The 26,676-nt window shown below is 40.2% G+C and overlaps 1 protein-coding gene across 1 annotated transcript in view; it reads left to right on the plus strand.

Annotated features, from left to right (window-relative positions):
- The first annotated feature begins 5,841 nt into the window (after window positions 1-5,841).
- Window positions 5,842-26,676, plus strand: part of OLFM3 (olfactomedin 3) — a 125,931-nt gene continuing 105,096 nt past the window's right edge. Inside the window, exon 1 of the mRNA XM_039485143.1 lies at window positions 5,842-6,004. Coding sequence (XP_039341077.1) covers window positions 5,936-6,004 — 69 coding nt within the window. The 5' untranslated portion in view covers window positions 5,842-5,935. The remainder of the gene's footprint in view (window positions 6,005-26,676) is intronic.

A 26,676-nucleotide genomic window follows, 5' to 3' on the forward strand; every position in this document is an offset into this window, starting at 1 on the left:
CCATTCTCTTTCTGTTGGGGAATCTCAGATTTCCAGTGCTATAGTATTATTGCTTTGGTTATTATTAAAACTGTATTAATCTATATTACTGTCCCTTATGATATTCTCTTATCTCTTTTCTATGCCTAATATACCTTTTCCACAGGAAACTTTTAGATTAGTTTCCTTTCAGTTACAGTTTGTAGAAGAAAATTCAACACAGACTCAATATTGGGCCAGATCCTGTTTCCATTCTAACCATCAGGATTTCAGTGGGAGACCCCTTATGTATGTTCCATGAAGTTGTATGACTTTTTTTATATGAAAGGCCATGCTTTTGACATATGCCTTATATGGAAATTAAAGAGTTTATAGCCTAGTAAAAATAAATTGCTGACTGGAGTGTTTTTCTATAATGCAAGGCCTTATGTTTCAGATTAATCTAACAAAGTATTCTTCTTCATTCTAATTTTAACATTAAAAGAATCAGTGCTGCTTCACTCAAATATGAAAATCTGTCTGTCTCGTTTTATCCCAAGAGAATTTCAGATTTGGAAAAATATCGTGAAACATTACCCAAAAACCAGCATTCTTGAACAGGATGCTATTCTCTCAGTGACATGCAACTGTCTTCCCTACACTGATGATTTGTAAGATTTCTCATATGCTGCCTATGGTGTGTGGGGGGAGGGTCTGTTTTGTAATCCTTTCGATTCACCTTTCAGTGGCACTGAGCAAAGCTCCTGACTGGTCAGGCACCAGGGTTATAGACTGGTGGGAGATAGAGGTTAGTGAAGCCAGACTACCACTTGTGCCATCTATTGCCAGCACCCAGCAATACCTTTTCCTTACTTGCCCAAGAGGAGAATCAGAAAAGACCACTTCCCAGTATCCATCACTGCATCTTTCCTCAGGCATAAAATGAAAACAGAGTTTAACTGTTCTGCATACCTACTTCTTTATCATACAGCTTTTATAGCTATTTTGTTGTTATGCACATCTCCTCCCACAGTCTGTGTAACATGTGGTGTGGTTTGAGAGAGAGGTTGGGGAATGGAAAATGAAACAAAGTGTTCTTCAATGTGTGGTTTCAGATCTTGTGAAAACTCAGGTTCTGACTCCGTTAAAGTTTGTTAGACTTTTTGACAGTGTGGTCTTGCTTCATTCATATGGATACTCGTGATGCTACATTATTATTATTTATATATTGGAATACCATAGCAGCTAGAAGCCCCAATCAGGACTTGTGCTAGTGCTGAAAAAGCACATGGTAAAATACATTCAACAACCCCAGAGAGCTTAAAATATAGACAAGACAGACAAAATGTAACAACCACAAAACCATGCACTATATTTGCAATAGGCAACAACAAAAGAGCTTGTTTACATTTCACCACAATGCCACCATCCATGCTTATTAATTTCCCCAAATCAAGTCCCCCTTCCCTCCCCTCTGATCACATGTCTCTGCCAACCAAAAGTGCCCTTCACTCACCTCATCCACACATGCTTACCTTCCCTCTCCCCACAGCAAACAAAACCACAGAGGGCCCAAAATTATGTAAGAGCCTCCTCCTGTACCGCTTCTCCTTCTCTTTAATGGTTCAGTGCTTGTCCCTAGGAAAGGGGTCAGCCTACTTCTCTCCCTCCTGTCACAGGAGGTAGGGAAGGCAGATCTCTACTGGTCTCTAAGTGGAGGGGGCAGGCAGTCTGCTAGGCCAATCCCTACCCATTTTAGTGTGCCAGCTGCTTGTGCCTTCTCTCTCCATCCTCTCCCTCCAACCCCTGAAGTGGAGAGGGGGGGCAGCTCCAACTGAGCTCATCTGCCCTTGTTTTCACTTTGACTTATGTGAGTGAAAATGTCACTCATAGGCAGGGCTTTAGGCATTGAGCAAGGTTTCCCCTTCATCTGTGCCTTCCAGATACTACAAGGAACTCTCACAGCTTCTAAGCAGACAGCCAAGATTTCCTGCCCCTCTCCTTCTCACTGCTCCCTCACTGCCACTGTGGCACAGTGGAGCATGAAGTGGGGATCATTAGGTGGCCAGCTTTGCTTCTTGCCTCTGAACAGCAGTACGTTCCACTGCCAGGTGGCAACGGAGACAGGGTTACAAAGGAATGTGCAGAATTTCTAGCCCTCATCAGAGTAGACATATGCTAAAGTATTTCATTATGGCTCATGTGGAACTCATAAAATTTTGCTCTCATTTAAAATAGCTACCATTTCTTGTTACACTTAAAGACACTGATGCCACAGGCTGCCATTATTAAAGATGGCTGCCATTTCCTTACAGCTTTTACATGTGAAATGAGGCTCTAGTAAAGTTGGTCACCGTCTTCCATTGTTTCCACTGGAACTGAAGCAAAGCTGTCCTTAGGGAAGATGGCTAATCCCCTGTGCTCTAATGGTTTCAAACTAGACAGACAACTGTGAGGATAAAAGGGAGCAGAAGAGAGGCTAGTGTATGTGGGATCCAGTGGAGAGACTGAGCAGTGTACAAAGGATTGTGGGATGTAGGAAGGATTCTGAAAAGGCATGTGTGGAGACTGAAGAGGGTGCAGAGGGAAAGAAGATGGCAGAAAGGGAGAATGTAAAGTATGGAATATTGTTATAAATGGGCAGCAAAAATATGGGGGAGACAGGTAAAAATGAGAAACAAGTGCAGGAAAGGAGATTGGATGGAACAAGAAGGGCGAGAATTATTGTCAGCTCAAAATGCTTAAAAATCATAATTCAATCCCCCTTCCTATTCCATCATGAAATTTTAAAATTGTGGGTTGTCTTCTGACTTTCAGCCTTTAGGATACATTCTTAAGCTTTTCTGTGTAACCATGATTGCTAGAACCGTTTTTTTTAACTAAATCTGAGATTCTCCTGTAAACACTTGTCTTCAGGTGCTGGGGTTTTAAACAAAAACTAGACTCATGATTCAATTGTGAGAGTTCTCAACAATAGGAAAGAGACAAGAGAAGATGGAGGAGATGGATAAAATGGCACTTCCCCATGCCAAGTGTTAGGCTTAGGTAAGTAGAGTCCCCCTTTGAGCACCCTGTAAAAAGGCTCTTTTTTATGACTACCTAGGTTTGAAATTTCAACCTTTATTGATCACATGCTAATTGCAGGCCAGCATCATCTTTCTACAGGCTCAAAAAACAGAAGGCAAATAACTACCTGCCCTTACCCCCACCACCATTGTATTTATTATCATTATTATTATTATCCCTCATTATTACATGATGGGGATGATTTGTTTGTTTCAATTTGTTTTAAACAAATAGCTTCAAAACATAAGAGATCTTTAAGCACAAAAAGGGGAAGCTACTGTCTAAAATGTATCCCCATGAGTCACCATTAAAACCTGATCACAAACTGACTCTATAGATTTGTAAAAGCAGCAAAGAATCCTGTGGCACCTTATAGACTAACAGATGTTTTGGAGCATGAGCTTTCGTGGGTGAATACCCACTTTGTCGGATGCTGTTGTGGCATCCGACGAAGTGGGTATTCACCCACGAAAGCTCATGCTCCAAAACGTCTGTTAGTCTATAAGGTGCCACAGGATTCTTTGCTGCTTTTACAGATCCAGACTAACACGGCTACCCGTCTGATACTCTATCGATTTGGGTAGTCAGGCATTTTGTTAAACACTTCACAGAATTCCAGCATTTGTAGATTCCCAAATGCACTTGTTCTCTGACTTTTTTTAAAATTCTCATAGTGCTCAAGAGCGCTGTCTTCTAGAGGTCAATGATTGTGATGTCTTGTACTGCTGGCATGTTCTTGAGCTGCTCATTCATACCTCTGTGATCATTTCACTTCACAGAGCTCTTCATATTTTGCTATCTTCTTCTTTTCTTGTTTCTTTTTTTATGATTCTATCTGCTGGTATGGCAATATCAATTAACATGGTTTTGTTTGTCTTCATTTCTACAACAGTTATGTCCAACCTGTTTGCCTGGACCATTCAATCTGACAATTTTCAGATCCCAGAAAATCTTAGCATCTTCATTCTCGAGATTGTTCTCAGTTTTAGTGGTCACAATATGGCATGGTATATTTTAATCCTGGGTTGTATGGACAGTTATATAATATGGACCAGGGATTGTCTGCCTCCACACAACACAATTAATTAATTAATTAATTAATTAATTTTGGTGGGTTTAAAATTAGTCTCATGATTTGGGGAATGACTCATTTTGGGGGGGCTGACTAGAAGTGAGGAGAGGGAGACTGAACCACTGGAGGAAGAAAACCAAAGGAGAAAGGGGAGAGAAAGGGCCAGGTGGTAGGCAGAGAGCCCATAGTGAAGAGACAAAGAAATAGGAGACTGGGATTAAGAAAGGGGAAAAGAGGAAAGAAAACTGCAAGTACTTTGTAACTAGGGGAGAATGGTCTAGTGGTTAGTGCACAAGCTTGGGAGACAGTCCTCCTGGGTTCAGTGCTCAGCTTTGCCTGATTCACTGTGTGACTTTGAGAAAGTTATATCATCCCCCAATGCCTGAATGTACTCATCTGTACAATAGGCCATGATATTGACCTGTGACCTACCTGACAGGTAAATGAAGCATGCTGAGATCCTCAGATGGAAGTATTAGAATTTATTTATTATGATTACATACTGGGGAACAGGGCAACCCGGAAGAAGCTTGCTCACTTCATGCCCTCACATCCACAACAATGTCCCTCAAGTTGCTACTTAGAACTTGGCAGCTATGCAGCTAACTGCCAATCCCTGCCCTTCCTAGAGTCCCCATTGCTTGGCCCTGCAGGTGGCCCTAGGGGAACAGTCTGACAGCCCACAGGGCCTGCACCTGGGTCTCAGCTGCTTAGCACCCTGGCTGCTTCTCTCCCTCCAACTGGGAGCCACTCCTGGTTGATCTGTAAGAGCAGGGGGCAGGCAGCACACATGGCCAGTCCCTTCTCCTCCTAATATCCTGGCTGTTCACCTTCTCTGCTGCTTTTGTACCGCCCTCATCATCAGTCTATGAGTCTGTCTCTGGCTATTTCAAGCTGTCTATGGTAAGATTCTTGTTTCTAGCTGCCTCTAGACCAGGGGTTCTCAAGCTGGGGGTCGGGACCCCTCAGGGAGGTTATTACATGGTGGGTTGTGAGCTGTCAGCCCTGCTTCACTGGCAGCATTTATAATGGTGTTAAATGTATAAAGAAGTGTTTTTAATGTATAAGGGGGGTCGCACTCAGAGGCTTGCTGTGTGAAAGGGGGTCACCAGTTCAGAAGTCTGAGAACCCCTGCTCTAGACAACGGGACAGAAATGGCGGGCTGCATATTGCTCTCTGGCTTCTGTCCCCGGCACACGGGATGGGAGAAAATGCAAACTTTATCCAGGGCTTTGGGGAGCCAGCCCGCCCCCTGCCGGTGATTGCGGAGTGCGTGCGCTCTGCCAGCTCCAGCGCCCTGTAGCGCTTTCCTGGGTGGCTACTGGAGCCGGCTCCGCAGCTCAAGCTGCCCGCAAATCCCGAAGTGAAGCCAGCGAGAGCGAGAGAGTCGGTCCTTGTTTGGTTAACAAATTCCCTGCAAAACAGCCCCGAGCCCCTCGGAGCTGTGCTGATGTCACATCCGCTGCCCGGGTCTCAGCCCCTCTGCCAGCAGCGAGGGCTTCGCTCTTTTTTTTGAGGGGGGGGGTCAAAACTTTTGCGGTGGGTTGGTTGCGGGCGGAGGGAAGGTGGGTGAGAGGAGGAGGGGAGGGGGGGCTGGAGACGCTTCAGCACCACGGGCAGCGCTTTCCTCGCTTGCCTTCTCTGGGCTGGCGCTCCCCTCCCTCTCCGCTCTAAGGATGCCTGCGGAATGATTGTCCCTCGGGCGGCTGCTGCTGCTGCTGCTGCTTCCATTCGGCTCTGGCGGGCTGGCAGAAAGTGCAGCTGACTAGCCTGGGCTCTGCAGCGAGAGCGGAGTGAATGAATGAAGAGTGAAAAAAGAGGCGCACACCTAGGATCAGAATGCAGGCGCCCTCCAACATCCTCAACCTGCTGCTGCTGGCTTTGCTCGCTGGGCTCGACCCTTCCAAGGTAGGAGACGGCGTATTGTGGTTTGCATGAGACCATCTGAAAGCTGTCCTCCTATGCCCAAGTCTCCCTCCGCCCCCCCTACTTCCTCCCGCTCCTGGCAGATGACAAGTTCACCTATCCCAGTAATGCCACCGCAAGGTAAATTAATAAATACAAATAAATGTTTTATGGAGCAGGCAATGCGGATCTCTCGGGGTTTGGCTTTCGGAGTGGAAAGGCTTTTGTGTGTCCTTTTGTTGTCCGATCAGCAACAGTGGGTAGTAATGGGAAGGATATTTTGTTGTCAACATTCATTGAGATGTCTGGTTCCATTGTTTAAGAAAGATCTCTCTTTCTCTCCCCCCTTTTCTCTGTGTTTGTGCTGGAAATTGGTCAATAATTCTAACAACGCAGACGTGCTGCAGTTTGTGTTTAAAACATTTGGGATGCTCGTACCACTGAAACCTCGAATAGAAAAGATTAACTGTTTCTGATCGCTGATACAGTCTTCGGATTCCCCCCTCCCCCCGAGTTTACTTTATCAGACAGAAATAAAAGAAGCTGGTGACAGACGCCTTACTAGCTAAGACTAGGATGAAAACAACTGTTATCTGTTGAACTCTGGAAGCTGTCCAGTTCTGGCTGAAATTAACACTAGACTATCCAGCACAAGTCAAGGAGATATTTATAGTGAACAGTGAATATACCTAAACTATTATGAAACATTTAGCACTAGCATCAGCACTGGTATCAGTGTTGTAAGAAATGAAAATAAATGTATTTAGACTGAGAAGCTGAAGTGTCACAGGGAAGAAAAAGCTGGTTCCCCCCTCCCCTTCCTTGAGTACAATAGCCATGCTCTAGACTGCAGCAGAGTTTCATTATTTTCAAGTGCATTCAGGTATCAAAAATATCAGCTCTGAAATTGAATTATGAGTACTTAAAAGTAAGCAATATCATATATTATACAACCTGTCTTGTGTAGGGAATTTAAAAATCCTTTAATAATTTGCTGAAAATCAGCCTTTTCTAATACCATTTAATAGCACTGATGACTGAAAACCACTAGGCCTATATATGTGTATTTTGTGCAGTATAAACTTAGAACTTGTCTCATCTGTCTCAGTATTTATGTTATGCAACCTTTGGATTCCTTGTAGGCTATATACAAAGGTAATGAGACAAAGAACTTCTGTAGAGTATATCAATCCATTACCACAAGTAATACACATTGTGTTGTCACCACTTATACAGTATGTACGTGAGTGTCATTTAAATGATACCTTTTGAGTACTAAACAACTGTGTGAAACAGTTTCAGCACTAGTATCAGCTTTTCTCCTCTAGGTAGATGTCAAAATTGCTCACATAAAAAACAATATATCTATGTTTTCTACAAATGCAGTAAACAATGTCCATCTTCAAAAATACACTGAGATAAAACTTTAAAATCATTTAAATGGAAATCCAATGTACATCCGTAGAAATAAGTTTTGGGGATTTTTAAAAATAGCAAATCTAAGTTAAATTTACCTTACCCATAAGTAATTGTTAACATGATGTGATATAAGCTTAATAATATTAGCTGAAAAATAAGCTATATCAACAATTCTATTAAAGTGTTTAGTAGCTATTATTGTAACCTATACAGAGAGATTCACCAAGCAAATGCATGAGAGTTGTACATATATATGAGCAGCAGCATGTGCTTGTTTTATATTAGTGAAATGCCATACATACATTTTATATTAATGAAATTCCATACTTACATTTTGTTTTATTTGTTTTTCGGTACCTGTGAGACACAATATTCTAGCCACAGTCACACCTAGTCAGCTCTATTAATGTCAAAGGGAGCAACTGCCTGAGAGCAACTGTGGGCAGAATTTATATCAATTTGTCTATCTACACAATAGTAAAACCCCTACTATAACAACTGAAGTGAAACTTACATACTTTTTTCTGCCCCCCATCAGGTGTCGGTGATGTCCCCCATATACGTGATGGCATAAACTCTCCCTCAAACATGTCTATACTCATTTAGAACTGAAAAGCCGTAATGATCCACTTTAAAGATATGGCATAAATTAACTTTTCAAACTTTGCTTCTAGCCCTTTTGGTACTGCATTATACTATGCACAGGGCATAAAAATGGCCTTTTATTCTACACTCTGTGTGACATTTTAGGGGATATTAAAATGTTCATTGCAGTCTATTTTAATTTTGTAAAGGAACATGGACTGAAAAGCAAAAAAGTCCTTAGGATAATATAAAAATAAAAGACCCTAGTGAAACTTTGCTATTTAACAGAACTCAGCTGGGTTTTCATAGACCTAAACAACAATGGCATACACTGCTCTCAGTGAATTTTTTTGCCAGGTTAAGCATATAAAGTATATTGAATATAGCAAATTATATTTCTAATTATTCACCTTTTAAGACTTTAAATAATAGCTTTCAAATTTCCGTGATAAATTATGTATATGGAAAACTCCTCTAGTTGTCTTTATTAATGTCTTTATTTTTATTTCCTTTTAATGTCTTTATTTTAGTTATTGACTGTCTTCAGTAAATAAGTACAAACAATGACTGAAAGGACTTAGGAAATAGCAGTAGTACAAATGTATTCATTTATTTGAGAAGAAATGAAGCAATAATATTCTGCCTTTCAGATTGGCTAGTATATTTGCCATTTGAAATTAGTTGGAGGGACTAAGGGGACGTTAATATGCATTTTTTCAAAAAGAATTATTTGTGATAACTTTTTTCAACTTTTATGCTTATCCATTTTGGTATATGATATATATACTTATGGATATTTACACACCTGCTGCACATACACGTTACTCTAATAAATCACAAGAAAATTTTGGAATAGATGACACAATATATTTTTCCTAATGTGCTAGATATTTATTTACTGTGTAGACAGTAATAAATATATCCAATACATTATTCTAAAAAAACAAATAAATACATAGTAATAATAATACCTAGAGCTTACATAGCACTTTTTGTCACTAGATCCCAGAGCACTTTACAAAAGCGGTCAGTATCATTTTTCCCATTTTACAGATTTCACAGAAATCAAAAGGTTCCCCAGCAGAGAGGCCACTATTGACTCTAAGGGGATCATATGATATTTGCACTCTTATTGTGACAAGCTTTCTGTGTTAGAACTTACCTCCCAATTGTAAAGTGTTTAAGTGACGCCATCTCATGGTAAGATATGTAACTAGAAAAAGATATGTAACTAACACGGCTGCTACTCTGAAACCTAGAAAAAGTGTGGAGTTTAGTCTTTAATTTCTGAAATGCTAAAGTATTTATATCAACTGAGTTCATTTATTTTCCACATTGACACATTTTCAGTATTTTTGTTAATACTGACTGTGCAGGGAAACTCTTCTTTAACTAAATGGAAAGCAGTTCACCACCTATTGATTTTACAAGTTTTTAATGCTGCTGACAGACCATCAATTTTAGTTCAAGAAAATGATTAAAATGTCTTGTCTCTGAATTAGACTATAATTGTAATATCTATTTATATGGAAAATACAAAAAAAATCATTGTTCATAATAATGTACTTCAGTAAAGTTTTATTTCCATCAGAGTAGTCTAGTTATAATCAAAAGGTTTCAATTAGAAATACAAAGCTTCCCTTGGTATTTCACTCAGATCCAATATCTTGAGAGAAGGAACTATTAAATATTTGGAAATTCCTAAGGATTGCTGCTAGATGGCATCTCTGTTCTGCTTTACTAAAAGCATGGTGAATTGTAATGATCTTGATAGTATATAAAGTGGCCTTCTGTTGCAAGGACCACTTTAGGCAGGCCATCATTTAATCACTAGAGTATAACAGAAGTAAGCATTTCAAAGCTGTTCAGTGCTCACCTCTGAAGAAAATAAGCAGAAAAGGTTTAAAAGACTGTCTTCATTCTAGCCAGAAATATTTAGTTTTAATTTTGAAATCCTAGAACTTAAATAGGCTTTAAAACTGTGTGTGCATCATTCAAACATATTTTACATGTATATTATTTCTCTAAGTCCCATAATTACTTTATGTTCCACATGTGATTGGTTTTGATTTCTTGAAATTTGCCCAAAAAAGTTTCAGAAGAAGATGGACTAATGAAAGCAGAACAGGACCAAAAGTATAATATAGACAGGAAAAAAGTGTAAATTATATATATATGGCTTTTATTAACATGATTTTGGAAAAGCTCAAGAAATAAAAACAGATCTAAAATTCATCATTGGTTACTGCAGAATGCATACTATATCTCTATATTTTCACCTTAGAGTTGTTTATACTTGTAAATTTTCAAAATCCATAAACTTGTTCAGAAACTGCACATCTAGCAACTAAAAACTTTTTTCCCAGAGAGTTAAAGGAAAAAAGGAGTTATATCAAGGTAATAATTGGAGATATACCAATCTCCTAGAACTAGAAGGGACCTTGAATCCAGCCCTCTGCTTTCACCAGCAGGACCAATTTTTTTCCCCAGATCCCTCAGTGGCCCCCTCAAGGATTGAACTCACAACCCTAGGTTTAACAGGCTAATGCTCAAACCACTGAGCTATCCCTCCTCTTCAAGGAGCTATAAGTTACAAGTTAATTCATTCCCTTTATGAGATTTCATAACAGTAATATCATGCATGTGCCAAAATACATTATTTTACTGAAAATAATGACTCATAGGTCTATGATCCATTGCAATGTACATGTAAAATCTCATTAGCCACTATGAAATTAACTTAGTCTCTTTCTTCTAGTATCAGTGGTTAGTTAATATGAAAATCTGGCATTAACCATCAAGCCTATATATGACATTGGGAGACATAAAAGTTCTAAAACATTCATTTCTGAGTCTTGTCAACTACCATCTGGTGTCTTATCCACTATTTCTGAGCAAGATAATTTAGAATCCAGGGAAGAACAGTCTTCAGCTACATGTAACTTTGTTCCCATCCTTGATTCTCCTATACTGGGGTTCAGAGTAGGATATAGCACAGGGATGGTGTTAGCCACTAGCAGCTGTTCTAGTCCCATCTGTGAACAGGATCCAAATACCACTGGTTCTTGCAGCAATATACAATACAGTTAGTGATCAGATAGTGATTTTTTTGCCTTAGAGACCTGGAAATAGTGAATGGAAATGAATAAAGATGCTTCATATATTTCCTCTCAATCCAACCCCAAAGGGCACCCCTTCCACATTGGGTGTGAAGTCATACAAGGATCTCTCTTCTTTTCAATTTTATTCTAATACTATTGGGAGAGATTGTGAGAAAACAAGTGACACACAGAGTTGCCAATTCTTGTGATATTATCAAAAATGTCATAGTTTTAGGTGTATATGTAGGAGTAGGTGTTAAGCTGCTGCTATCAGAAGAAAAACAAAAAAAACCCATGTATTTTAAAGCCCTAACTATAAATGGCCACAGTTTCTCATTACTCTCAACAAGACTGGAGCCATAGGTTGTTTGTAGCCAAGATGCAGGTGGAAGTTGGATGGTTACGGACTCCCAATATTTTTAGTATAAAGACAGTTTTACACTCTCTAGATGAATGCAGACTTAGCTACAGTTACTATTATCAATACATTGAAACCTCCCAGGTTGACAGTTATAATGAACTATATTAAGAAATGAATTTGGAGGCACTGAAGAACCTACAGCTGATTCAGAACACAGTAGCCTCACCATAACATAGTGAGACACAAGTACATCAATACAGAGCTTTGGGTTCTAATAGGATCCCCTCCAAAATATTATTAATTAATTAATGCACAAGTGAGACAATAAAGAAAAAGTTCTAATACAAAATATAAGGAAGGAAGATAAAACAGATGCATAAGTCAAAACAAAAAAAAATGTCAAAAGTGTCAAAAAGGCTTAGAAAGGCATCACACATTTTAGACATTCAGTAGCCTTGGGATCAGCAGTGTGGGGACTGGAAAGTCCTCCTGATAGTCCAACATGAGATGAGCAGCATTCTCCACTCCACCACAACTACACAGAGGCAGTTCCTGAGTTCCCAGTTGTAGTCAATTGTACACCTCACCACCCTGCATTTGAAAGAGTTGAGCTTGCATCAGAGATAGCATGGCAGTTCATAGCCAGGCAGTCTCTCATCAGGCTGAGTAACAAGGAGGACGTTTCTTACAGACGGAGCAGCTCATTCCCATTCTGCTTGCAACAGTGTGGCAGCATCTGCTGTACAGGTGGTCAAGAACATAGTCCAGACTGGTCTTCTGCTGATGAGTATGTGGCAAGGCACTTCCCATAGATCTTTGAAAAATGGCAGTAGTGGCATCCCCTGGATTTTGTCAAGGAGGTTCTTTGCTGAAATATAACACCTGATGTTAGGATGCAGGGTATTAGCATGATCTGTTAGCCACTTGGTGTTTGTTGGTCTCACAGTCCCTGTTAAAACAATGAGGAGTCCTTGTGGCACATTAGAGACAAATTTATTTGGGCATAAGCTTTCGAGGGCTAAAACTCACTTCATCAGATGCATGGACTGAAAAATACAGTAAGCAGTATAAATATTACAGATGGGAGTTCCCTTACCAAGTGAGAGGTCAGTGATAATGAGGCCAATTCAATTAAGGTGGAAGTGGCCTATTCTCAACAGTTGACAAGAAGGGGTGAATATCAAGAGAGGGAAAAGTACTTTTGTTGTGCTAATGAGGCCAATGCAATCAAGATGGACGTCACCCATTTCCAACAGTTGTACATCAACTAACTTTTTGTCTGGGAAGAGTTTAACCACACAGGAGTAGCAGAGAGCTAGCACCAAGATGCACAATGTTGTGCATTACGTTCCCAAGTTGATCCTGCAAGCTTGATTAGGAGGCTGTTTCTGGTCTTAATCTTCTGAGCTACTTAGGTAAGTGTGTGAGCTAAAGTAACGCCTAGATAGAGTTTTGAGTCATGTGCCAGCTCTTCTCCATCCAAGAAAATGTTTGGTTCTTGTAGCTGAGATGGCAGCATGACAACATAGTCTTTGACTTACAGGACTTAGTTCTCCATTTTTTGTAATAGCCACTAATGGGGGCTCCAGTTGTCCTCAATCTTTTTGAAGACTCTGTCTCTTGAAACTAGGCAGATGTTACCTGTCTATGTGAATTACCTTGAAATGGTCAGAGGCAGATCATTCATAAATATGTTCAACAATGTTGGAGCAAGAACATATCCCTGCATATCATGTGGATGTGCATAGTCATGCCCATTGGTTGGAGCAGTAGTCTGGCCTCTGGTCAGAGCAGGAGTCAGGCATAGTGGTTAGAGCAGGAATCATTAGTCGGGATTCAGAGTACAGGGTCACAGCTGGAGTCAGATGCCAGGTGTCAGAGCCAAGGCTCACACCTAGAGGAGCTGGAGCCTACGGTCAGAAAGCCAGAGACCAGATGCCAAAGCCAAGGGTCAGAGCCAAAATTAGAGGTCAGGAATCAGAGCTGAGAGTCAGAACCATGTTATCTGGAGTGAAGCAAGCCAGGGGCAGGGCTGGATCCAAGGCAGCAGCAGGGCTGGAACAAGGAGCAGGTGCAGTCATGGGCAAACACTTTGAGCAGCTAATGAACTGCTGCTACCACTGGTCTTAAGAGCGGATCTGATAACTCTTCCTACCAGACACTGTAGCCACTCAGATGGCCTCCTGCAGGTCAACTGCACTCATTAGGGTTGTCCAGAGACTGGCTGTGCTGCAGGTTCTTCTTCCAGACTGGCTCTGCTGCCAGACTCTGATTCCTGACCCTGAGATCCCATTGAATACCAGATCAAATTCAAAGTCCTAGCCTTCATCTGTATAACCCCCAGTAGAACATAAGAATGGCCATACTGAGTCAGACCAAAGGTCCATCCAGCACTGTCTTCTGACAGCGGCCAATGCCAGGTACCACAGAGGGAGTGAACCTAACAGGTAATGATCAAGTGATCTCTCTCCTGCCATCCATCACCACCCTCTGACAAACAGAGGCTAGGGACACCATTCCTTACCCATCCTGGCTAATAGCCATTAATGGACTTAACCTCCATAAATGTATCTAGTTCTCTTTTAAACCCTGTTATAGTCCTAGCCTTCTGTGCACTGTGTGAAGAACTTCCTTTTATTTGTTTTAAACCGGCTGCCCATTAATTTCAGTTTGTGGCCCAAATTCTTATATTATGGGAACAAGTAATTAACTTTTCCTCATTCACTTTCTCCACACCACTCATGATTTTATATACCTCTATCATATCCCCCCTTAGTCACCTCTTTTCCAAGCTGAAAAGTCCTAGCCTCTTTAATCTCTCCTCATATGGGACCTGTTCCAAACCTCTAATCATTTTAGTTGCCCTTCTCTGAACCTTTTCTAATGCCAGTATATCTTTTTTGAGATGAGGAGACCACATCTGTACGCGGTATTCAGGATGTGGGTGTACCATGGATTTATATAAGGGCAATAAGATATTCTCCGTCTTATTCTCTATCCCTTTTTAAATAATTCCTAACATCCCATTTGCTTTTTTGACTGCCGCTGCACACTGCGTGGATGTCTTCAGAGAACTATCCATGATGACTCCAAGATCTCTTTCCTGATTGGTTGTAGCCAAATTAGCCCCCATCATATTGTATGTATAGCAGGGGTTATTTTTTCCAATGTGCATTATTTTACATTTATCCACATTAAATTTAATTTGCCATTTTGTTGCCCAATAATTTAGTTTCACAGTCTGCTTTAGTCTTAACTACCTTGAGCAGTTTAGTATCATCTGTAAACTTTGCCACCTCACTGTTTACCCCTTTCTCCAGATCATTTATGAATAAGTTGAATAGGATTGGTCCTAGGACTGATCCTTGGGGAACACCACTAGTTACCCCTCTCCATTCTGAAAGTTTACCATTTATTCCTACCCTTTGTTCCCTGTCTTTTAACCAGTTCTCAATCCATGAAAGGATCTTCCCTCTTATCCCATGACAACTTAATTTATGTAAGAGCCTTTGGTGAGGGACCTTGTCAAAGGCTTTCTGGAAATCTAAGTACACTATGTCCATTGGATCCCCTTGTCCACATGTTTGTTAACCCCTTCAAAGAACTCTAATAGATTAGTAAGACATGATTTCCCTTTACAGACTTTTGACTGTCCCGTGTTGACTTTTGCCCAGCAAGTTATGTTCTTCTATGTGTCTGACAATTTTATTCTTTACTATTGTTTCAACTAATTTGCCCGGTACTGACGTTAGACTTACCGGTCTGTATTTGCCGGGATCACCTCTAGAGCTCTTTTTAAATATTGGAGTTACATTAGCTATCTTCCAGTCATTGGGTACAGAAGCTGATTTAAAAGACAGGTTACAAACCATAGTTAATAGTTCCACAATTTCACACTTGAATTCTTTCAGAACTCTTGGGTTAATCTCATCTGGTCCCGGTGATTTGTTTCTGATAAGTTTATCAATTAATTGCAAAATCTCTTCTAATGACACTTCAATCTGTGACAATTCCTCAGATTTGTCACCTACAAAGGACTGAGTAGGCTTGGACTCTCAAAGACTTTCAGAAAGATGACAATCTACCATGATAGCTTTAATTTTGGAGGCATTGGATATCTTAACAAGTGAGGATGAACTGGACAGGAGTAGATTTATGGCTTTTTTTTTTTTGGTGGTTGGACTTTGAGTGTGGCAGTCCCTACCATAAGGAATTAGAAAGACAACATTCAGGAGCAAACATAAAACCCTCTCTTGATCATAGCCTTCCCAGAATAATAACTGACTATAGTTATTGTAATTTATGGGCATGATGACATAGGTTTTGAGACTAGGCGTGCTGCTTGAAATGGTTTCCATCATATATAGAGTTTACAGTTTGGTTCAATTGCTGTCAGTACCCCCACTATACAAATTCTTCCAGCATCTCTCAGCTGCAACATAAAAAAACCCCTCACTACTCTCTCTAGAAGGGAGAAGAATACCAAAGGAGAGAACTGAAAATCTTATAGGCCTTGCTTAATTTTTGTAAGGCATTCACATATCATAACAATGACCATGGAATATGCACCTAGAGACAGACAGAATCTTTTAATTGCATATATCAGTCAATTGTGTTTCTAAAATCATGATCGGGGAGAGCGATGTATGTAAAAGTTCAACATGCTATCTAATTAGAGTGGCGTTCTGAGTCCCACAGCTAATGAAAAACTGAGATTATGTACAGTAATTATGTAAAGAATAATATTGTTTTAAATGTGGTTGAGGTAGAAATATATATATTAAGCCTACAAAATATTTTAACAGATTACAAGAACTTGGAAACTAGGACCAAAGAACTTTGAGGTCACCTACAGTGTAAAGGTGATATCTGTCCTATGTCTCACAAACAGTCTTGGCTGATATTCGTGCACCTCAGTGCACCTGCAAAGCAGAGCAGATGCTCTTCATTTTACCATGTGATATTCATGCTTTTCTTCATAGAAGAATAGCTTTCAGAATTGCAAAAATTCCAAATATGGTCATAGCCACAATCCAAGTACATCTATCACTACTGTTACTCAATCTGGCTCAGTTTTTCCATAGGTAAATAAGATGGTTATTAGTTGAAAGGGACTTCTCAGTAGCTCCTGTAGAGCACATCACTGATCTTCAGGGGCTTAGACTTGGCCATGTGGACTTTGATTAATATCTCTAAACAAAAAACAAACAAACATCGACACTGGATGTGGGAATGAAGTTCTTTTACCATTGCTGCCTAAAGAAGGCATGCCCCCACCAGCCACACACAGTCTAATTCTTACCCTCTCCGAAACCTAAGAGGCATTAAGGGTCCTTTGTTAAAGGAGAAAGAGCTTTCTCTTCCTTCTTGTCTCCTTCCAGTGTAAAACCCATCCACTCACTCATATGCTTGAACGGAGGGACAGGTGGTATTGCATTTTTTCTTCTGCATCAGAAAGTTGATATTGTGGTTGGTTAATTTATATTTATCTATGTTTTCAGCACAATTCTTGTAGGAGAATTTTGTATAACAATAAGCAATTAAACTGGAGCAAGGCAGTGTTCTTCATCCAGTTTCATAACCGAGAGATCAGGGATTTTGCTATCCCAGGGTAGTGAAACCTTCTGGTAGAGACTGCTGGGGTTGGCCTGGAGTAGTTCTAGGCCAGAATGTTTGCTGGGCTTATAGTCTAGTCCTGTAGGACAGTCTAAATTGATCCTCAGACCAGTCAGAAGGTGCCTGTTTATTGATTCAGTCAGGAGAAAGATACAGCTGCAATCATTTTGCAAGTATGTTTACTTTTGTTTGTTTTCCTCCACTGGTTCTTTTTGATTTGTTCATGTTCAGTAACAGTTGCAGCATATGGGCTTTTATTTCCAATCAGATTGTGAGCAGACTTGACAATGCTGCAGACTGAAATCTTATATTTATTCACTACACAGGTACAGCACAGGAGATGGTATTACAAGCTGCTCCACACTGCCTCGCTCATCTTGGGGATCACTTGCAGAAGTGAAAAAATAGTTCCGATTCCCTGTCCAATCTTTGTGCATCTTTGGCCTGGCTACACAGCCAGCCAGCAAAGGTGCCAAATTAGTGTCAATGGAGGTGACAGTTTTTTGTGATATGGAAGCTTTTTCACTGGGAACTGGACTGAGACACCCAAACTCATTTGATATAAGTCATTAAACAGCCATAAGATGTTAACTTCCAATCACTATCAGAACTAGGCTGGATTTGAACTGCCAGCCTAGGAGTAAAAGGTTTTATATCTCATTGCCCAGTTGCCTCTGTGTCTTTGTGCTTCTTATTTAGAGGGCAGATATTCTAGAACACATCAATTCCATAAAAATAAAGTTCTTTAAAAAAATGTCTATTGACATTTTATAAAGGATTTTATTGAGATTGAGTCTACAGGGTGAAAAAAATCTTTAATATTTTGGCCCTTTCTGAGACTCTCTCTCTCTCTCTCAGGGAGTATCCGTGCAATCATTCACAACAGCTTTAGATAGCCCAAAATGTAGTATTTCTTGTTTCTTCGTTCCCCTTGGAAATGTTTATAATCAAGAAGAAAATCAGCAAACTGATTTCCTGACATTTATTCAAATGAATCCCTGTAAATCTGATTATAGCTTTAATCTCCAATTTAGTATTACTTCACTTGAAAACATATTTCAGTTGGGGCAACCAGGATTTAGGTACATTCTACAAACAAAGGGTCACACTTTTCCCCCTGATTTCAGGGAGTGATGCTATTATTTGCACCTTTCTGCAGCTGTGGGGTGAGCTGTACTGGGGCAGTTGGGTGAAGGAGGATCTGCAGCAAAGGCATGTTGCAGAACTCCTTTATAAATTTCCAGTGGCAGTTTTGGAAATGTGTTTGTTCTTACGTAGCTGATATGCTCTGGGATAGCCTTCTTATTAATTGATATATTTTGCCATATGTATGCATGGTTATTGGTTTCTATTTATCTATTTAATTAGAAGCACCCAGATTAAGGTCCTGATTCAGGATGGCACTTATACATACTTTAATCCATCCCTGCCTAAAATGGTATGTAAGCACATCATTAATTTTTAAGCATGGACTTCAGTGGGACTTGAGCACATGTTTAAGTGCTGTACTGAATAAGGATGCTTTCCAGAATTAGGGCTAAGGGTCTGATGATTCAGCAATATTTTATCACATAAATAGTCATTAATTATTTACGTGAGCAGTCCCATTGTACTTATTATAGGGTTTAGTTGTTTTCAATTGTGGTTTGTTTTGATTGATTGCCTTTGGGAGTGGTGTTTTTTTAAAATATTCCTTTATATAAATAATAAAAGTAACTTATTTAGTGTCCGAATAAATATTTATTCCTACATCATTTAAATGTGGGTTATTTCTGTTTCAGTTTCCAAATACTCTTCTGCAGTATATTCCTTATTTTTCTTCCCTTTGTTATAGTCACACCAGTGCTGTGGTGTGCAGGTGAACTAACATTCTTAGCACACAATGTATTTCTGTATTTTTTCAAAATATTGGATTTTCTGTTAAAATCAGTGGAGAACAGAGCAGCTGAAAACTTACAATGCTTTAACAATGTAATATATCGTACATGGAACACTCAATGACAGATTTACTATGCAGAAGCAGTTCAAAAACCTTTTTATTTTTTAACAATAATCCACACAGATCTTCATTAGATTTTAGTAATCGTAATACAACATTTTCAAAGTAAAACTGCACTCTTTTTAACAAGACATGAGCAGTTAGTGATTTGCTTTGAATTGCTGGTCACTCTGGACCTAACAGAACTGATCCTGTTCCTACTACATTCCATAGGAGTTTTGCTGCCGTCTTTGGTGGGAGCAGAAGCAAGCCCATTATTTGTAGTTTATAGCTCATTGGCTCCCCATTATTTCCCAATTAGCCAGTGCTAGCTGAACATGAGGCTGTTCACTGGAACCCACAGTCCAGTACATTTTGTGAAAGGATTGTGATGTATTCCTTATAAGGATTCTATTTCTGAACCACAGAAACCTTAAGTCATTTTCTTTCTTAGCTATTTAAAACAGGCTTTTTCTAAAAGTTATTTTTAAAGGGAGAGGTAGAGAGAGAAACACTGTTAATAACTCCAAGTCCACATATGCCAATTATTATGCTTGTAAGTTATATTCATGGTGAGGAATCACTCAAAATTAGTACTGGCTGGGAAATTATTTTTGTTTCCATAAAGAAATTTTTAAAAGTATTTTGGCTTTCATTCTGATGTCCAGTTGAAATTTCTGTTTTGATGAAAAATGGCTTTTCTGTCAAAAAAAAAATTTCTGATGAAAAATTTTAGTCATGTCTACTCAAAGACCCACTTAACATGTGGTCTTTAATTTTCAGGTTTTCAACTTTTTAAATAATTCTAAAGATCCTAGTGGAAAGAAATACTTAAAATGCAAGGCATATATTCAGGTTCATTTGAGGATAACTAAGTCAGATCTTAAAACCCTTATGTACACATTGATGAATTATCTGAACTTTGCATGGGAGAGTCCAAATTTCAAAACTACCTTTGTATTATTGTTCCTACACATGCGTCAGATTCAGTTGTCCAGTTTGGGTCCCTCTTTAATTTTAGCACATTTAAAGAGAGGTGAAATAAGCTTATATATAGAACTGATATAATGATTCACATGAGTGGAACACAGACTATGGCTGCTCCTGTAAGTTTATGAGCACTTTCTGTGAGGTAGTGTGCCCTCATCTCCCATCGGCTTTCCAGGAATTTGGGGCTTGGGCCCATAATGAGATCACAAAAGAATCATACATGCTATCAGTGTAAGTATTTCAGTGCATTTTCACAAAGTGTCCAAAGAGACTTGCATATGACAGCCTAACAAATGTTAGAGCATTCCAAATCATTAATAAATGAACAGATTAAGCGTCATAATCTACTGACAAGAAAGAGACTGATTCTGGTACAGTACCTTATTATAAAGGCTGTTGAAGTTAGAGAAGTGCATACAAAAGCCCCCAGAAATGCTACAATTGTACCAAAGGAGAAGAACCAAAGGCAGTAAATAACATTAGGCTTATTGCATCAGTAGGTCATGTGTATAAACTATAAATTAATAAATATAAAGAATCAGTGGACAGAAAATTTACTTGCTAACTGCCTTGCTAATTTCTGAACTTTTCACTGAGAATTTGTCCCCTTAAATTATTTGTTACAGTATGCCCTGCATTATTTGTATTAATGTTCACAATACATCAGCAACATTTTTTATTTTTGCGATTTATGTGGAGAGGATTTCTGCCTAATAGATTTAATCTAGCATTAGAATGCTTATGGCATCACAAGTTAAGCCAAACAATTACTTAAATGTGTATTTCAAACTGTTAGCATTACATTCAAGACTGTTGTTTTAAAATTGCATTTCCTACTGTCATTCAGTAGAATATTTTCATTTTCTTTTGTGTTGTGCCCTGATACACTTGATTTTTTTTTCCAATCAGAAGCCATTCCTCCATTATATTTATATATAGCTATATCAGAGGGGTAGCCGTGTTAGTCTGGATCTGTAAAAGCAGCAAAGAGTCCTGTGGCACCTTATAGACTAACAGACGTATTGGAGCATGAGCTTTCGTGGGTGAATACCCGCTTCATCGGATGCATGATGAAGTGGATATTCACCCACGAAAGCTCATGCTCCAATACGTCTGTTAGTCTATAAGGTGACACAGGACTCTTTGCTGCTTATATAGATATAAAATCAAAAGCTCTGGTCAAGGTACTTGTTACAATGTAATGTTCATTCAGTGTGAGTAGAATTTCTGGTCCATTGGTTGTTATTTTGGTAACAAATAGTTTTCATCCATTATTTCACATACTTCTAATTGTATTTGAGATATAAAAACTGAAATGAATTGAGCAGTATGACTATCTGACAAAGACTTTCAGAATAAAATCTGAAGGTGCATGGTCAATAAATCCATGGTTGACAATGTGGAAAAATGACTGATCTTCCACTAACTCACCTTACTTTTGTGATTATTTATAGATAAATAGATGAAAGAAGAAGATGACTGAGAGGATGGATGGTTTTGTGGTTAAGTCACTGGACTGAGACTGGGATCGATTCCTGGCTCTGCCACGGACTTCTTATATGACCTTGGGAAAGTCACTTAATCTGTTTGTACCTCAGTTCCCCATCTGCAAAATGAGGATAATATTCCCTCCCTATATGTCTGTATTGTCTATTTGGACTGTAAACTCTTCAGGACTTGAGGAGTGGATCTTGGCTGAGTCTTCTCTAGGCTCATCCCTAATACTAATAATTTTATTATTTCTAATGTAACTAAAGGCATCTTTCAGCCAACTGTCTTTACAATAAATTTTAAATGATTACTCATTAACAAACTCACCAGTTCACACAAGGATAGCTCCTAGCTGTTGCTTAATCTAGCAGCTTCCATTTCCACAACCACCATTAAAGTCATGTTACTGTCCAAAGTTACTACTGCCCTAAAGTTATCCTCATTGTGAATGGTAATGTGAGGGGGAGGGAGAAGGAAGAGAGCAACTACTAGTGTGGTCTTTCTCCCTTAATTTAAAAACAATTTCTGTCAGGACAGGTTGGTTTGAGGTGCTTTTTCTCCCTGATTCCATAAATTGTGAAATGGATCAAAATCAGAACCTTGAATACACTCCCTTTTACATCTAGGAGAGGGGAGGGACAGAGTAGAATATCTAGAGCCAAACCTATGGTTTTAGTTCTGAATTGGATCCCAAACTGGAAAGTGTCTATTGTTTTTGTTTTAAACGATTTTACAGAAAAGAAATATAAAACGACTCAGTGAACACACATTTTAGGAGCTGATACTCACAAACCATTCAAGATTCATGTACAGCAAGCCAAAATGTGTAAAGAAGGAAATTATATCAATGTTCCAATCATCTAATTCCAACAATAAAAATACCCTGTGACCATTCACACAACACAAATTCCTAGAAGCAAATAATTCTAGTCAACAGTTTACACACTACCTATGGACTAGAAGTTGTTCATCCAATAATTACCTATAATTAATACATTTGCAGAAATCAGGAAAGGTTTGTATATTGTTCATGAATCAGGATGAAGACCTAAATTCACAGAACTTTTTATTTGTTTAATGCTGTTTTACTAGCTCTACCCTATAGTTGATACACACAGGGGTAACACAATATCCTACAAAAGGTAGCAATTACATATAGATAAGGCCATTTTTATTAAGCAGAAAAAAAATAGTTATTTGTTATCATTTTTCCTTCATCCTTATATTCTCTATTCATTACATCTCTTTCCAAAGAAGACAGGCACCTGCAAAGACATATAAGTTTATGAACTTCATTAACTGATACAACTTCTGGAAAAAGAGATAAAATTACATTTTTGATAACATGTGGCTTTCATGATATCTGGGCTATTCAGTTTTCTAACCATTTAAAAGATAATGTGAATAATGATGAGTTGTCTGAAGTATCCACTCACGGTATATGACTGCATCTTAGACCTAGAGCATCTGACTGAGGAACAGAAACAGAAAGTTTCATCCCTGTAGCAGAAATTGATGCATTCAAATTATGCAAATTATTGATGAGGCCATGTGAAAACTATTTTTGCTATGATTTGGGTATGCTCTCATCTGTTCCGAAAGTTTCTTTCAAATATGTATTTACATATTATAAAACCAAATGTCCAATTCAGTTCTACCAAATGAAATATCGGGTAATTTACAAAATTATGGTTTAAGTACTTTTAGTCCTTTTCTTGATTTTCTACATGTCTGCACCATGCAATGTTGTCATAAATACTAGACAACTGAGACGGTGAAGTTGTAATCTTATTTTTTCATTATCTTTTTCTTGAAGAACAGTTATTGATTTTTCTACATTGGAAGCTCTTCTTCTAAAGATATTAAGAGATGAATGTATATTTCCTAAAATAATTTCCGTCTCCTCAAGAGCCATAATTATATACTCTAATTTTAGAAATTTGAGAATTGGTCAGTTGATCAGTATCAGAGTTGAGAATATCATGTGGGTTAGATATTAAAACATTTCCTGAGGTGACAGGAATCTTTTTCATAGTAACATATAAAGTGCCATATCAGACCACAAAAAGGTCCATCTAGGCCAGTAACCTGTTCTGGCAGTGGCCATTATCCGTATATACGTGATCATTTTTTTAAAACTTACTAAGTCTAAATGATATCTAGTGGTAGTGAGTTTCACAAGTTATATGTTGGGTAAGAAGTATTTACTGTAATAAATTTTAAATATTGGCCTTAGAATCTGCTGTAATGGGGGTGGGCAAACTTTTTGGGCCGAGAGCCACATCTGTGTGGGGAAATTGTATGCAGGGCCAGGGCAGGGTGTTGGGGTGCGGGAGGGAGTGTGGGGTGTGAGAAGGGGTGCAGGAAGGGGCTCAGGGCAAGGGATTGGGGCAGAGGAAGGGTGTGGGGTGTCTGAGGGGGCTCAGGGAAAGGGGTTGGGGTGCAGGAGAGGTGCAGAGTACAGGAGGGGTGCGGACTGCGGGAGGGAGGGCAAGGGGTTGGGGTGCACAGGGGTGCAGTAGCGAGCTCAGGGCAGGGGGTTGGGATGCAGGAGGGGTCTGAGTTGCAGGCAGGGGGCTCAGGGCAAGGAGTTGGGGGGTGGGGTGCAGGAGGGGTTCGGGCTCTGGCCCGGCACCGCTTATCTAAAGCAACTCTGGGGCGGCAGTGGCGCACACCGTGGCCAGGGCAGGCTCCCTGCCCACCTGCCCTGTCCCAGGCCCCGCACCGTTCCCGGAAGCGCTGCGGCCCCTGGGGGAGGGCGGGGAGGGCTCCGTGTGCTGCACCCCTTTCTGCACCTCCAGGTACCTCCCCTGAAGCTCCCATTGGCCACGGTTCCCTGTTCCCAGCCAATGGGAGTGCGAGGGTGGTGCCTGGAGGCAAGGGCAATGCAGAGAGCCCTCTGTCCCTCCGTCTGGGGGCCAGAGGGACATGGAGCCGGCCACTTCTGAGAGTGGTGTGGGGCCCACCACACAATGGGGGGCAATCCCGTGGGATGGATCCAAAGCCCTGATGGGCTGGATCCGGCCTGCAGGCCGTAGTTTGCCCATGCCTGTGCTATAATGTCCCCATGTTCTTGTGTTATAAGAAAAGGTCATTAGAAGTACCAATTTACCTTTTCTTAATTATTTGTTATTTTTTATACTTCTCTCCTGGCCTCCCTTATCTGCCTTCTCTCCATACTAAATGGTTCCAATCTTTTCAATCTCTCTGCATACAAAAGTCTTCCCAGACCTCTAATCATTTTGTTGGCCATCTCTCAATAACTAGTTCTGCTCAGTCCTTTGTGAGACTAAACATAATGATACAAGTGAGGGAGTACTGTTAATTTGTCAGGTTTTATGTTTCTGGTTCTGAGGAGAAAGCAAACCCTTGGAAAAATAAGCAGCAATGCCATTCAGGGAGCATGTGTATGTCAGCAGCCACAAAGGCAGCTGGGGGTTGATAATAGAACTACAAGGCCTGGTTCTTATCTGACTTCAGTTTTACACTGGTGTGGAACCCCACTGATTTCAATAGAGGTACTCCTGATTTACCCCGGTGTACATGAGAGCAGAATTTGGCCTGGTGTTCTAATATTTATCAATATCAATCTATGGATTAGATTGTCCCTCTGAAGCAGAGCTCTCTTTGGGGATGGTGCAAAGCCGCACTGTATGGGTAAAGCACCAGGCGCACTCTGACCAGAGCGACATGGCGTATCAGAAGAGCACAAACAGTTTTTAAGGGGAGCATAGTGAGCCCTGTATATGGTTGACCAGATCTGCTAGGCAGCAGGTAGCCATGGGGAAAAGCCCTGGATCTGTTTACTCCCTGCCCTCATTTGTGTATCAGACTCTGCCATGGGAAGCAGTTCCGAGGGCAGAATATGCCATTCATGAACTCCTGCTTTACTTCTACCCCCGACAGCGTACACCAGCATAAGGGCTGGCCAGGATATAGCCCTATGTAAATATGTCAACACATTGTGTAAACCACTGGGTGATGAATATATCAACAATTTAATCTATCAGTCAAGACTGGCCTCAGACACCAAAGAAACTGGTCTCTGAGGCTTTGTTCTTTGGAGGCCCCACATTCCATGCCAGCTCTTTAACCTCCAGGCTGACCCTATCTACAATCTGGCAGTGGCACCAGAGGAAGGAGGTGGCTGATTTCCACCTATTATCTGGGACCCCACAAATCTTGCCAGCCAGGCTTTTCATTTACTTTGCAATTAATATATTCATAACACCCTGACATTAACACTACTTGACATGGTTTAACTAGCTGAGCAAGCAGTGATTTACATACTTGTGTCAGTGACATATGCTATTAAGCTGAGGGTTGACAAATGCGTCCAAGGTGTGTGTGTGTGTGTGTGTGTGTGTGTGTGTGTGTGTGTGTGTGTGTGTGTGTAAGTAAAAAAGCTATAAACTATTTGTCTGGGTACACTGCAAGAAGGACAGGAGACACTTGTTATTTTAATCAGGCCACAACTTTATTATTAGATGTCTGGGACTACCCAGCAGATAAAGTGTACAGTGCAGGCAAATCCATGCTTATTCAAATCAATTCTCCAGGGCTTCCACCAGCCCCCCTTGGTTTCTATCCAGGTCCCCCAGCTGACCTGGGGGGAGGGGTGTGTTGGCTCCCTGCCATACCAATCAGAGGAGTCCCCAACACCCTCCCCTGTTCTGTTCCTTTCATAGAATATCAGGGTTGGAAGGGACCTCAGGAGGTCATCTAGTCCAACCGCCTGCTCAAAGCAGGACCAACTCCCATCTAAATCATACCAGCCAGGGCTTTGTCAAGCCTGACCTTAAAAACCTCTAAGGAAGGAGATTCCAGCAATGCCCTAGCTAACCCATTCCAGTGCTTCACCACCCTCCTAGTGAAAGTTTTTCCTAATATCCAACCTAAACCTCCCCCCACTGCAACTTGAGACCATTACTCCTTGTTCTGTCATCTCGTACTACTGAGAACAGTCTAGATTCATCCTCTTTGGAACCCCCTTTCAGGTAGTTGAAAGCAGCTATCTAATCCCCCCTGATTCTTATCTTCTGCAGACTAAACAATCCCAGTTCCCTCAGCCTCTCCTCATAAGTCATGTGCTCCAGCCCCCTAATCATTTTTGTTGCCCTCTGCTGGACTCTTT

Source organism: Mauremys reevesii, linkage group 8, assembly GCF_016161935.1.
Source record: "Mauremys reevesii isolate NIE-2019 linkage group 8, ASM1616193v1, whole genome shotgun sequence".
Taxonomy (NCBI): Eukaryota; Metazoa; Chordata; order Testudines; family Geoemydidae; genus Mauremys; species Mauremys reevesii.